The 13,522-nt window shown below is 40.9% G+C and overlaps 1 protein-coding gene across 1 annotated transcript in view; it reads right to left on the minus strand.

The window, feature by feature from the left end:
- CRELD2 (cysteine rich with EGF like domains 2) overlaps positions 1-13,522 on the minus strand; it is a 112,668-nt gene that overhangs the window by 70,117 nt on the left and 29,029 nt on the right. Inside the window, exons 3-5 of the mRNA XM_069229706.1 lie at positions 4,478-4,588; positions 4,038-4,129; positions 871-1,047 (exon numbers count right to left, since the gene is read on the minus strand). Coding sequence (XP_069085807.1) covers positions 871-1,047; positions 4,038-4,129; positions 4,478-4,588 — 380 coding nt within the window. The remainder of the gene's footprint in view (positions 1-870; positions 1,048-4,037; positions 4,130-4,477; positions 4,589-13,522) is intronic.

The following is a 13,522-nucleotide window of genomic DNA, read 5'->3' on the forward strand; positions in this document are numbered from 1 at the left end:
ACGTATCACACAATATTGAAAATTACATGATAAAGGAAACTTCTAGCAGCAAACACATTCCAATATTCAGCAACAGAACTATGAAGTTGGAAGCTACTTTCACAATAGTAACTTCTCAAACCAAACGTTTAATTTTTAGATTTAAATTAAACGTGCTTGCAAGTTAGAAATGCCAGGAAACTAAAAAAAAAAAAAATAGTTTAAAACCATAAAACACTACACTGCAAATCACTAAACAGCAGTTTTAATGGCCTTTATTTCCCTTAATAGAAATACAGGGCCCGTTTTTTTAAGTTTGAAGAACAGAGTACTGTCTTTTGGGATTGCAGAGAACATTACATCCTCGATCCCTACAGTACTTCTTGATTCAAATTTAGAGGGGACGGCCAACTCAGAGGTCATCTCTGTTCTTTGAAATTGACCACCATCATGGTGGTTCCCATTAAAGTACAAACAAATTTATAGATGGACGTTCATCAAACTTTTAACTTTTTTTCTTTTTCAGAAATTAACTCCAAAAGTGAAGTTTGTTCCTGAAAAAGGAAAAACTAATGGCGGTCACACCTTTTAGGTTTTCTCTCAGGGTGTGGGTGTCATTGTTTTTTCCATCCATTTTTAATAAAGTGGATGGTGCAATGCCCTTCCTCTGATGGGCTTTACTCCGTTGCGATGTCGGAGGAAGCTTTGCTTTGATGGAACCAAAGTCTGCCCTCCCTAAATGAGGCAGGCCAACCAAGAGTTTGGTAGATGGGCTATTTGCGACAGAATAACCTGTCCATCAAACTCTGGTAATTTAGTTACCTATTTTATATTGTTATATCACCTTTAAAATGTTTCCATGATATGCATATTAAAATTAAAAGTTGTTACCTGTACAGAAGGCATGTGTGTCATTCTTTTCCATACTGTAGTACCCATCTGCACATTCTAAACAAAACGGTCCAGTGTATTCCACTTTACAACTGCAGGATCCATCACCACTTCTTGTGCCATCTCCTTTGCAGAACCCGTTCCCATGGCAGGGTCTTTCCGATCCACCGAAACAGGCTAAATAACAAAAAGGTGGGGAAACGGTCTTAACCACTGTACAACATTATGTGCCATTAATTGACAAGAAGGCACACTTATCTTTTTTCAACCAAAGCATACAGCTAGTTCTTTCTGTAAACTAGATACGTATTGTGGGAAAAGCTGTAAGCAAGAACAAAATTCTTAAATAAGTGACAATACATATATATTGTTATAGAGCACATTGTTAGACAGGGACAAGGACTTGAAGGATTGTGCTTATCTGTTCTACATGGATTTGGTTGGTACACTGTGACGGCACAAAAGAACTATAAAGCAATGGAATGGAAAGCATCTCAAGGTACTGCAACTGGCTAAGGTCAACAAACATTTCCATCTACCCCTTTAGAGCTAGATATTTACATGAGCAAAACAATAAAATTCACACACATTCCAAATAAACATGCTGTGAGGGAACATCATGAAATAGATTCAAAATGCCCTTATTTATTTTTAAAACAGTCCTATTAATCATTCTACAGATGGTTATATGGGTAGTCATACCGTTCAAATGTGGAACAAAGGTATCACTTCCAACTGTCTTAATCATCCTTCATACTGTCCCGCATTAAACAACGGGCCAAAAACAAACATGAATTTTGGAATACAGAGATACTTTAAACTTTCTGTGCTGTCAAAATATGTGCAATAAAAATGAAAATCATATACCGCTAAAAGATTTTCCTATGTTAAATTATGTTATCCTGAGGAAAGTCACAAAATTATAAACATTTTTTTTCACCACCCCCCTTCCTCGCCTTTTAAGGCTATGTTGGTGCATTAGCAGCATATACATCAGTCCATTTCAAGAAATGTTTTGTTTGTTTAACACAGCAACATTTTGTAGCATGTCATAGTTTTAGTTTTTTGAGTCCTCTCTCAGGAAGAGAAAGAGAGTGAGCAGGTGTCCGAGTGTTTGATATCACACGTCTTATGGGAAAGGTGGGGGTAGCTTGAATGTGTTCCCCAGCCTTACCTCACACTGTTCTGCCACAGTTTTAAGGACACGCCAGTGTATTGCATTCCCACACAATGTGCATGTGAAGCGTTTATAGGAAAGATAGAATTGCACAATAACCATGTGGACATCAGCAGCTCATCTCGAATACTCAAAAATAGTGAATGCTAGTTCTGATTGAATATATTTGTAGAGTTGTTAGATTATTTTGTCATTTACACCATCGTACCAGCCTACTTTTTCTCTGTGGAATTCCAAAGCAACAATTCACAGAATAATGAATTTGTCCACCCTACACTAGACAAGGAAATATTTAACATACAAAACTAGGAAACACACAGTACATTTGTTTATTTGTGAAACCATGTGGTTTTCTACATTGACTCTTAAGGGAGCAAAAATGTTATTTGTGCAAAATAACTTATCCACATCAATTACTCATTTGCCCCAGGAAAAACCATCATGAGTTAGTTGGCATCTGCACTTCATAACTCTAACTCTGCATCATATTTGAAACAGCAACAGTCACTTCAGTTAAACAAGGAAGCTGATGTGCTACTGATTTGGATTGATTAACTTAAAAGCTCACTTGTATGGCAGATTGAAAAGTGGCCAGGACAAGCTCTGTTGGTTAAGCAGGGTGGCTTCTGAATCATTAACTCATATTGTATGCATCTGTCCAAATCTTTTGGAGCTATGCACATTTCGATTGGAGCTGATATTTAGATTGCTACATATATGTTCAGGTGCCCTGGCAGAGGAACTCTAAGGAGTGACTCAGGCCAGCTCAAGCACTGTTTTTAAGTTATGAAGCAAGGAAAGTACTGAATGACCAAGCCTCCATTGAGCATCCCAGTGAAGTGAGCAAAGCAACCTAGAGGGAGAACTGTGCTGCGCATGACGTTGCAAGAAACTAGCTAAGTTGCACTGTACTAAAATATAAATTTAATTTGTTGTTTTTAACCCACATAGTGCATGTGATTTTCGCCTGACTTACATTATTGCTCAGTTCATGGTGAGCCTGCTAGGATTCTTGATGCAGGTTCCTATACACCTGATTATCAGTCTCCACAGAATAGTATAGCCATGTGTGAGTCAAATATGTAAAATAATGATGCCCATAATGGTTGATTCCAACCCAACTGTGCAGTTTAAGAGATGACTTTATTCAGGAACTTTAAAAGACATTGTATGTTGATGGATATTTTTAATGTATTACGGGGTAAAGGTTTTGTATATGGGGGGTGGGAGGCTCACACTGAAGATGGGTAGGTTAGGCCAGCCTGCAGTTTATCGCTCTGCAATGATGACAAAGTGGCATGACTAAACAATTTTATGACTGAATGATTGATAGCTCTGCGTAATGGCATCAGACTGGAGGGCCCTCCTGCATTGAGAACAGCTGCACAGTTTTTGGGGGTTTGATGTTGGAACATGGTTTTTAAAATCTGGCACCAACTTTCTGGAGTTTAATTATTTGTGTTTGTAGCGATTTTAAGTAATCATACAACAGGCCTGTTAATGCATTCTTCATGAGTGAATATTAACCATTTACAGTAATCATGAAAAGATATAATATTTGTAGATACCAAAAAAGGTCAGAGATTCTCTCACTAAATAGTAGGAAAGCCTTCAAGAGTAGAGATCTAACTTTTTAGCAGGGCATTGTGAATCGGTCCCTCTGTTTTTTGGAAGCGAGCTGAGCACTCTACTGATTAAATAGAACAATCCAAGACAAATAATGTGCAGTCCGAGACTTCAGAAATACAGCAGCACTTTAACAGAGAACGCCTGGTAGAGAATACTCCCACCTGTAACATGATATCATTTACTTCAAGAGAATTCGTTCTGCTGCTCATATGCTGCTTTAACATTTAACTAACCATACTCCATTATTACAGCAGCTTGTAAATTGAATAACAATTATACGCAAGGAATTAAAATGTAGGATATGGCAATACGGCTTTCGAATTCAGGAACACTAGAGGAAAATATAAAAACACATTTTTACCAAGGCAGTCTGGTCCATAGGTTCCAGAAGGACAGCAAACTTCAATAGTTTCAATACAAAACCACTTCAACAAATCAGAATGTTTCTTCTTCCTGGTCAGTGAAAATAACATTTGTTAAAATACTGATTAGCAAACAGGTGACATTAAAAGCAATTTAGTTCCAAATCTATGAGGAAGAACAGCACAGAACGTATACAGTAAGTCGCTGTTTCACTAAGGATCTAAAATCAAAATGATAGGCTATACTGCATACCACTGTATACCATGGCCTACACCTTCCAATCCAGGCACCAAGTATAGTTTTCTATTATCTTACTTTGAGAACCTTTCAAGCAGCTGAACCTGATTTGGATTTAAGTCTCTTCATAAGTACAGGAGAAAGAATTAAGTTCTTAAGGTTACAGATTAAAGGAACTAAAGTAGTGTGTGCATTACTCACATCTTAAACCACCACTTTTCTATTTGCTCTTCATGCTCCTCTACCATGTGGTTGCATTCAAAGTCACTGCTGTCACACAGATTTTCTATAATCTCAACAAGGCGAATTTCACTGCAAAAGAAAGGTTTTTAAATTATTAGGATATTCTATAAAGAAAAAAAAGGCATGGATAAAAACATTTTTTATTTTGAACCAAATGATAAAGTTCCACTCAGTGCTCATAAAACAACTTTATGTGTATAATTAGCTTGGAAGTAAGCGACTCACAGCTAACTTGTTATAACCATCCATTTAAAAGTTGCTGCCCCAGCCCCCATCATCAAAGCAGAATCTCCACCCCGAATTCCCACGACATAAAAGTCCAACATACTGATACTGTACCTCACAGAAAACTGATCAAAAAACAAAACACACTTCTATGGACTCGAGATGATTACAATGCATGCTTTAGAATTTTGAATCCTCCCTCTTTTTCCCCTTAATTGAATACTTAGTTTTCTTCAAGTGACTACAATATTTAATTGTTTAAAAGCTTGAATGCAATTTTCTTACTCAGCATCGAGATGGTCAAAATTCCATGTTTCATATTTTACCTAAATAAAGATTTTCCCAAACACTTTATTTTTCAATAGCACATACTACTTCCCAGATCATTATTAAATACACTGCCAGGTACCTTCCCATGTATTCGGTATGTGTCAGCATTGTAGTAAAACAGACAAACTTTCATGCTAAAAAAACAACCTTTAAAAAAATCCTCACACAGATGCCTTGGGGGAAAAAAAAAACAGCAAAAAAGATTTCAGATTTCACTGAAGTGATTTCCCCCAGTTCTTTTTTCACAGAAATCTTTGAAATCTAAGTATTTCAGTGTAGCTCTGCTGCACTCATCTAGTTACGCTATTGCCAAGTGCAAGGTAAGTGTTATCTCAGTGCCTCTGATGCAAGAAAACTTGGAATAGAGGAGCAATGGATAAGTGAGCTCTAGTGAGAGAAAAATGAGATTCACACCTGTAAGACTGAAACACTAATTGCAGTAACCAACCAATCAAAAGTACAGAAACAGAGATGGATATTCACATAAAGTTTTGAATGCTAGAGGGCACATCTTGGAGTGTAACAAGGGATACTCTTGCAACCTCCTGGTGCAGGATAACATTTCAGCACTGAACTACTTAGATTATTTGAGAAGCCCCAAACCAATGTCATTTTCAGACGTTGGTAAACATTTCGGACCACAATTGCCATACAAATACTCTTTCAGAAAGGAAAAGGAAGAAAGCAAAACAGACCAACTCGTACCTATAGGGCAATAGAGATTGTCATATGTACAGTAAACACTAACACATCAAAACATATTGGACATTATCACGTATTATGCTTGATGTTGCAGAGTATGCAATTGCAAAAGCATCCAATCAGATGCATTTCTAAGCACAGGGTCGAGGAAACTGACTTATGCATTCTATCTCTTTCAATAAGGTCCTTTTAAGCTATTTCATTGATGTCCCTTTACGCTAGCATCCCGATTTGGAGTAACACAAGGTTGGAGTCCAACCAATTAGGTTCAACATTGAGTACAGGAATCCTTATCTCCAAGTTTGCATCCAATGTTGTTGATCCATCAGGATCCATCAGGCTCCTTAGTCACAGAGACTCTAGGTATCAGCTTCATGAAATGTATTATGCTTTATTGTTTAGGAGGGTTTCTGATGATGGGCCCCTAAACATACTATTAAGTGCTATCTGGAGAGTCACCATTTGAACACAGACAGTGTGGGGGAAAAGCTCATCAGTGTCAGGGAAGAGAGGCGAAGAAGTACTTCAGCCTCTAACCAACAGTAAAAAACATAACTAGGCCTGGTTTTCATTTCCATACTATACTACCTAGAAAGAGGTCTGAACTGAAGCGGAATTGGAGAGCAGAAGTCAGAGGTGCGAGCGCGTGGAGTGAGGTGTCCCAGGGCGTGGCATGGAGTAAAGTGGAGCCGGGAGTGAGCCACATGAAGCTGCTACCCAGGGGCAGAAAGAGCACACTAGTGCCTGTACTCACGACAGAGTGGAGCAGCAAGTGCCTCGGTGCAGCAGTAACCACTGCAGCCTCAGAGTTTCTGGCGCTTCCAGTGGTTTTCGGACTTTTGCCTACCCTCACTGCCAAGGGCGCCTTGGTGCTGAAGTAACGCAGGCGGTCTGGGGGTTGCAGCGCTGCTGGCTGCCAGCGTTTTTAAAATTGCAAGTGTTTTAAAGAGTTTGGCTACCCTTGCTGTACCTGGTAGTTTTTAAAGACTTCAGCCACCTTGCAAACAAACTCACAACCAACCAACCCACAGCACTCAACCCACCGCTCCTACACCACAAAGCCTCCTGTTTCAGCACACAGCCAGAACGTTTAACATTTTCTAAATCTCTTATCTTCAATACCCTCCTACATGTTTTCAGCACGTCTTCAGATTCTTCTGCTCCTCCCAGCCCCAACAAGACAGGCATGCTGAGTTTTAAGGGTCATAACAGGAAATAGATCACTATTCAGGAAGTTTGAGCCCGAGCCCATAGGTGGCCTGTCTGGGTCTGACTTGTGGTCGGGTGCGGACCCCCCATTACTACTGTTCAACGTGCCATGTGTGTTCCACCTGTGGAGTATTAAAGCATCGACTGGCCCACTCAAGTGCAAGCAGATCCGTACTGCCCCCAAAAAGTACTGGTTAAAAGGAGTCAGGGTCTGCATGTACTGGGGCACATCGAAGCAGCTGTGCTCGTGCCCTCCGAACCTTTCCTATTTAACAAGAGGAACAAGAGTAAACTTCTGTAGTTGAGCAAGGCTGGTGAGAAGGCGATGACAGCCCCCCTGCCTCCCCCTCCAGCAGTATATCAGCATTATCTGCTAATCACTTAAACCACACTATACAAGGGTGACCCCCATTGTAATTCCTCAGTGCCTTCCAGTGTTAAAACAGTCAGCCGCCATCGTATTTAACTCAATCTAGATGGGAAGCACTGAAAATGAGTTCTGGTAAGTTGCACCACCCCCAGGTTAATAAATTGTGGAAGCACACTCTGCCGAAGGACGCAAACACACCTGGTAGAAAACCTAATAGAGCAAACGGCAGTCTGGTGGTGGCATCTTCCCCAAACTGCATAGCAGCACATTTTGGGAAATCTAACCAACTTCAAAGATTCACATTTTAGAAAAAATCCTACAGCAGTAATTTACGTCACACCTGATTACGCATCTGCCCTGCCCCAGTACTCCGAACAAACCAGTTCAGGTACTTGACACTCATCCAACCAGACAGGCAAATCAGCCAGAGCAAGTGATGGAGCATCAGGCATGCCTGATGCAGCTGTTAGAGGTCCCTACTGGGCCGTCTAATCCAACAGAGCTTCCTTTTAATCATGACCCAATTGGTTATTCAAGTAACAGCAAATGTCCATAGACCTCATGCAGCTTCAAATGAAGAAATGGCACATTGCTTAGGCCAATATTATGAAGGTAATAAAGCCACTTATACTCTAGCTATCAAAATGGGGCAGGAGCCATCTGGAGGGATTGTGGTTCTGCTTACTTACAAATTCCAGTAATCCAGACGTGATTCAGGCCCTGGAAGTTAACACAATAAGTTTAGAGAATACTCAACCCCCAATGTTCCCACCCGGACTACGGTGTCTCACTTATCCTGGGTCAGTGCTATCAAAAATGGAATCATGCAACAGGCTGAAATCAGGGGCTCACTCAACAATGGAGAATCATTTTCTGTGCATAAATTACAGAGATGGGAACAACATGAGAACCACCTTTCGGGAGGCTACGTCAGTTCCTCTCCCGAATTTAGGTTCAAGCATTATGATCTCTTCGGTGCAGCAAGGAAGTAAGTGCACACAAAGTTCTTCATCCTCTTTTATGTCTCTTGCCACACAGGTGTGACCTTGCAATCATCCACTGAAGTACTGAATTTTCAGTCAGATAAATTAGACGCATAAAATGATATAATGTACTTAAGGGCGGTGCACATTTCTAGCATCAATCAAAAATTAGAAGCATTAACACATTTAGTTACAAGGGTACAAGATGTGTATATTCTCCATCGCCAACAAAATGAGCATGTGGTCCGATAATTGATAAACTGTTGTCTCTTCCGGAACTTTTGTCAAATAAGCTAGCAACAAACAGAACTACCATTAAAAATGAATCAATTCTTAACAACTGCAACAGCAGCGCACAAGACATATAGCTAGTTGCCTTAGCTCCACTGGAATCACAAGATGAGTTATTAAACCCCACGAATCAAGTAAAACCAGATGGGACCATTCTTGAGCTATCAACCCAAGCAGATGCCCCCACTATGATTAATAAATGCTCATCTCTTTCTAAACTCATTAAAAGGCAAAGTAAATGCATCAGTAAAGCACAACATAAATATATACAGCCTAAGAAGACTGATCCCTAAACAAAATTACCCAATATTCACCAAGTCCAGCAGGGAGGATACAGGAAGAATAGAGGCTAATGAGTTAAAAAACCCATTGGAAGTTACAAAAATGTAAACCACCAGTTCAACTGTCGATTCGGCAACAGTACCAGAGCAAATTGACTGTGCCACGGCACAACCTCAAAGTCAGAAGGTCACTCAGGCAGTAAGTAACAAGGCCTTCTCCACTGACCCACTCCAAATGGCAGATTACCTTGTACATGACACACAGGATCAGACCAATGATTTGACAGAACAGGAGGCCCACTCAGAAATTCAGGGTGGGAATCCCAGAATTCGTCCATCAATTCAGGACAGTGGTTTACTGCTCGACTCAGTCCAGCAGTAGGCCCAGTACAGCGGCCCCAGCCACGCAACATTAACTCACCTGATGCAGAACACAACAAATTGAAGGCAGACTTATTTCATCATAATCCACCCTCTACAGTCAAAAGTGTACTATCACTTTGAAGTCTCTAAGCTCGAAAAGAGTTGTTCCAAGTTCTTTAACTACAGCCCCTTTGCATTAGGAAATAAGAGCCCCCAAAAATGACTGCAAGAGAAAATTCTGCAAGATCGCAACCAGGGCCATTTCACCTCCTAGACGTGAGCAAACAAGAAAGACTCACTACAGGGCATCCTTTACAACCTCCACTCTTGCATCATGTAGCAAAGACAGTAGCCTGCCCAACCAGAACATTTCTCTCAAGGTCACTGTAATATCCTCAATAAAGGCAACATATTGAGATCACTTGGAGAGATCCCAGAGCTTAAAGCCTTTACCTCAGATGAATTAATAGCAGTAGAATTCCTGCCAACCAATTACAGCCATCGAACAGAATCCACTCTACCTACATGGAAAATGAATGAAATAGTCATTTAATCCTCTCCTTTACCACAGTTTTTGTAAGTTGGGGGAGGGTCACGCTAAACAGACCTCAGATAACCAGGTATCCATATCCTTTGTTGCAACAAAGCTGTTGATCTCCTTCGCTAGGGCGCAACAGGCAATATCAGTAGCAACTACAGGGATGTGGAATTCCTATCGCCCCACGCCCGGGACATCTTGTTTGGGGTCAAGGGCAACAAGTTTTTATGTTTACTTTGTCCTTGGGACAAGTAGGCCCAACCCCCTGCAGCACAAACCCTTTGGCTGCCTGTTTACAGAGAGTTGAACTCTCTGCAGTTGAGGTAATGTGTTTCCAAAGGATAATGCTGTTCGAACTTGTATTTATGGTTCATTATTTGAAAGCCTTCATTATTAGGGTGCGTGCTGTAAATAAATGTTTTAAGGTCACACTTCACTACTGACGTTGGTTCCAGTACAAAAAAGAAAAACGTGTACACACATGTTTGAAAAGTTTAGGCTAAGAGGCGAAGTATAATGCTCCCAGAATGCTCTCTGATTATATGCAAATGAAGTGTCATTTAGTAAAATGTGTTGATGCATGCTAGTATTTCCCAAAAATATTTCTAATGGAAAATCAGTGTAACCATTTTCAACACGATTATGGGAAGCATGAAAATAAACAAACACTGACAAAACCAACTGATCTGACATATTTTTATAAGTCTTTTAGTTTCATCAATGCATGTCTTGTTTTGACATGGCTTTCGTAACACTTTATTGTTGTGGGAGCTACCAGGCCCTCAACATTGTAACAAACATTGGCAAAACCCCCCCAAAAAGTTGTTGAACTCTTAAAGCACACGTTGCCACCAGCGGCATAACAAAGGCCCCGCAGCCACCCTCCAGGGGGCCCCGTCAGCACAGCACCTGCCCTGAGTGAGTCTGGAGAGGGGGCTCCTCCATGTTCTTTGCAAAGGGGCACCCTCCAGTTTCGTTATGTCACTGATTGCCACTGTAGTTCCTGACACTGAACAAAACTACTTTGTGTGGCAATATGCTCCTTGTGGAAGAGCAGAATGCGATCACTCACAGTAAAGCCAGCCGAAAGAGAGAGAAATAGAAGTTTAATAAAAACAAAATGTCTTTGTTAACACCAGACCTAATTAGGGACCAAGACCCACATTTAGGTAGCTTTTTGCATGTCGCAAACAGCGACTTTCGCTGTTTGCGACATGCAAAAAGCACATTGCGATGCACAAACCCAGTTTTGCGATTCAGTAACCTGGTTACCGAATCACAAAACGGGTTTGTGACTCGCAATTAGTAAGGGGTGTTCCCTTCCTAATTGCAACTTGCAGTGCAATGTAGGATTGTTTTGTGACCGCGAACGCGGGCGCAAACCAATCGCAGTTTGCACCCATTTCAAATGGGTGCTAACACTTTCGCAAAAGGGAAGGGATCCCCATGGGACCCCTTTCCCATTGTGAATGTCACTGTAAACATTTTTTCAGAGCAAGCAGTGGTCCTGTGGACCACTGCCTGCTCTGAAAAAATGAAACGAAAACGTTTCATTTTTCGTTTTTGTTATGCATCTCTTTTTCCTTTAAGGAAAACGGGCTGCATTACAAAAAAAACTGCTTTATTGAAAAGCAGTCACAGACATGGTGGTCTGCTGTCTCCAGCAGGCCACCATTCGTGAGGGGGTCGCAAATTGCGACCCACCTCATGATTATTCATGATGTGGGCATTTGCGAAGCCCTTGCGAATCACAGATGGTGTCAAGGACACCATCCTACATTCGGATTTGCGACTCGCAATTTGCAGGTCACAAATCTGAACCTACCTACTTGTGGCCCCAAATTCTTAAAGAAAGTCACAAAAGTGCACCCATGGTATATGTCGTACCCCTATAAAATATTTGTGAACTGTATTTTAGCGTGGGTAAATACGATGTGTAGATTTGCTCATGTGAAAATCTATTGAGCATTTGCAAGTTCATTTTCCCTCCAGCCACTTTCTTCCCAACCCTGGAAGAAGTTCTAATTCTGCCATTGTCAGGAGTAAATGTCCAACCTTTCTTATTATGGGAAAATATTAGAGAGAAGCTGCTAAAAATCTTTAAAACATGCAGGTTAGTAGGTTTGCAGACTCAAAGGCATTCCAGCCCTGGAACTATTGCTTACTGCTTCCTCCAGCCCCAGTATGCAGATCTGCAGAAAGGTGGCAAAATAAGGAAATTTCTACAGTAGGGATTGAAACTCCAAGTATTTAAGCCCTACTATGGTAGTAGCCCTGGCATAATCAGAGAGGCTATTAATTGCTGCCATAATTTGTCGCCACACTACATGGCACCAAAGGGACAAGTAGATCTTTTTACAGGACAAGTAGATTTGAGAAGCAACCTGTCCCCTGGACAAGTAGATATTTTAATAAATTCCACACCCCTGCAACTAAGAAGATGAAAAATCCAATACCCTCTGCTCAACCATAGCTGAGCCTAGATGGGACTGGCTTCCAATAGCCCTAAATGCTCCACACTCTCTGTGTAATTGTACTTATTACTCTACATGGGTAATAAGTACAATTACATTATCCTCTGAACTAGAGGCCCTAGGACATATCCTGGAATATTGCCAGGGGAAAGACACTGCCACAGAATGGCTCTCCCCCAAGACCTGGGAAAATGCAGATGTAATAGTTCTCCAAGAAACTTGCTCATTGTTTGACCTTCCTATGTAAGGCTACATATCCTACCAATCTAAGGCCATCATGGGCACACAGTATGGTACATTTAGTGGGGGCATAGCAGTCTACTTATCACTGTGCCTGGACATCATCATGGAAGAACTTCCATGTGTGGACCTCGGTTTCCAAATCATTAAAACCTGTCAATGGCCTCAGGAAGACAGACCATCAGTCTTACTGTTTAATATTTACATACACCCTAACGTATCCAGGAAGAAGGCCACAATTGAAAAATTACTGGCATCCATCACCGGCTACAGGGAACTTCAGCCAGCATTGGGTATAATAATGACGGACAACTTTAATTCTAATCTCATATCTTAAACAGAGCATGATGAAATACTTTACACTGACAACATGTCCCGACCTAGGCTCGCCTGAAAGTTAAGCAATGGGACCAATATGAAGAGCAGCTAGTCTCCTCATTGGAATTTCAAAAAAAGTTGGGTTCCTGAAGGGCAGATATTTAGAGGAATCTCCCCGAAGTTATACACATCATGGCCCTAAGAACTGTTCAGTCATCAATTATACAATTCCCTCCCTGCCATTAATTCCAGCACCTGCTAATAAGAATAACACCACCCAACCATGTACTACGAACATTATGCGGCTGGGGCGGTCAACTGAAACAACTGCAGACCTTGCATCAGTGGGCAAAGAGATAATGATCAACAGCTTAAAAATAAAAGATAATACATCAGATTCTTGGGTTCATTTTGAAAAGAAATTATTTAACTACTATCGAACACCGACTTCATGTCAGCACATGGGCCAGTTACCCTTCGGCACAGAGTTCATTTGCCACGCGAAACAGTGCACTGCGCTCTTAAGAGAGCAAAGAAAACTTGTGAGGTCCTTGAAGAACCAGCCGAATTTTCTTTTCCTTATAGGAGTTATTGAAGACCATAAAGAAAGCTTACAGGAAGCAGCTGTCGATAGAAAAAGAAAACACAGCAAGAGATCTTTTTTGGGCAATAATAATGT

The sequence above is a fragment of the Pleurodeles waltl genome, chromosome 4_1 (genome assembly GCF_031143425.1).
Source record: "Pleurodeles waltl isolate 20211129_DDA chromosome 4_1, aPleWal1.hap1.20221129, whole genome shotgun sequence".
Lineage (NCBI taxonomy): Eukaryota > Metazoa > Chordata > Amphibia > Caudata > Salamandridae > Pleurodeles > Pleurodeles waltl.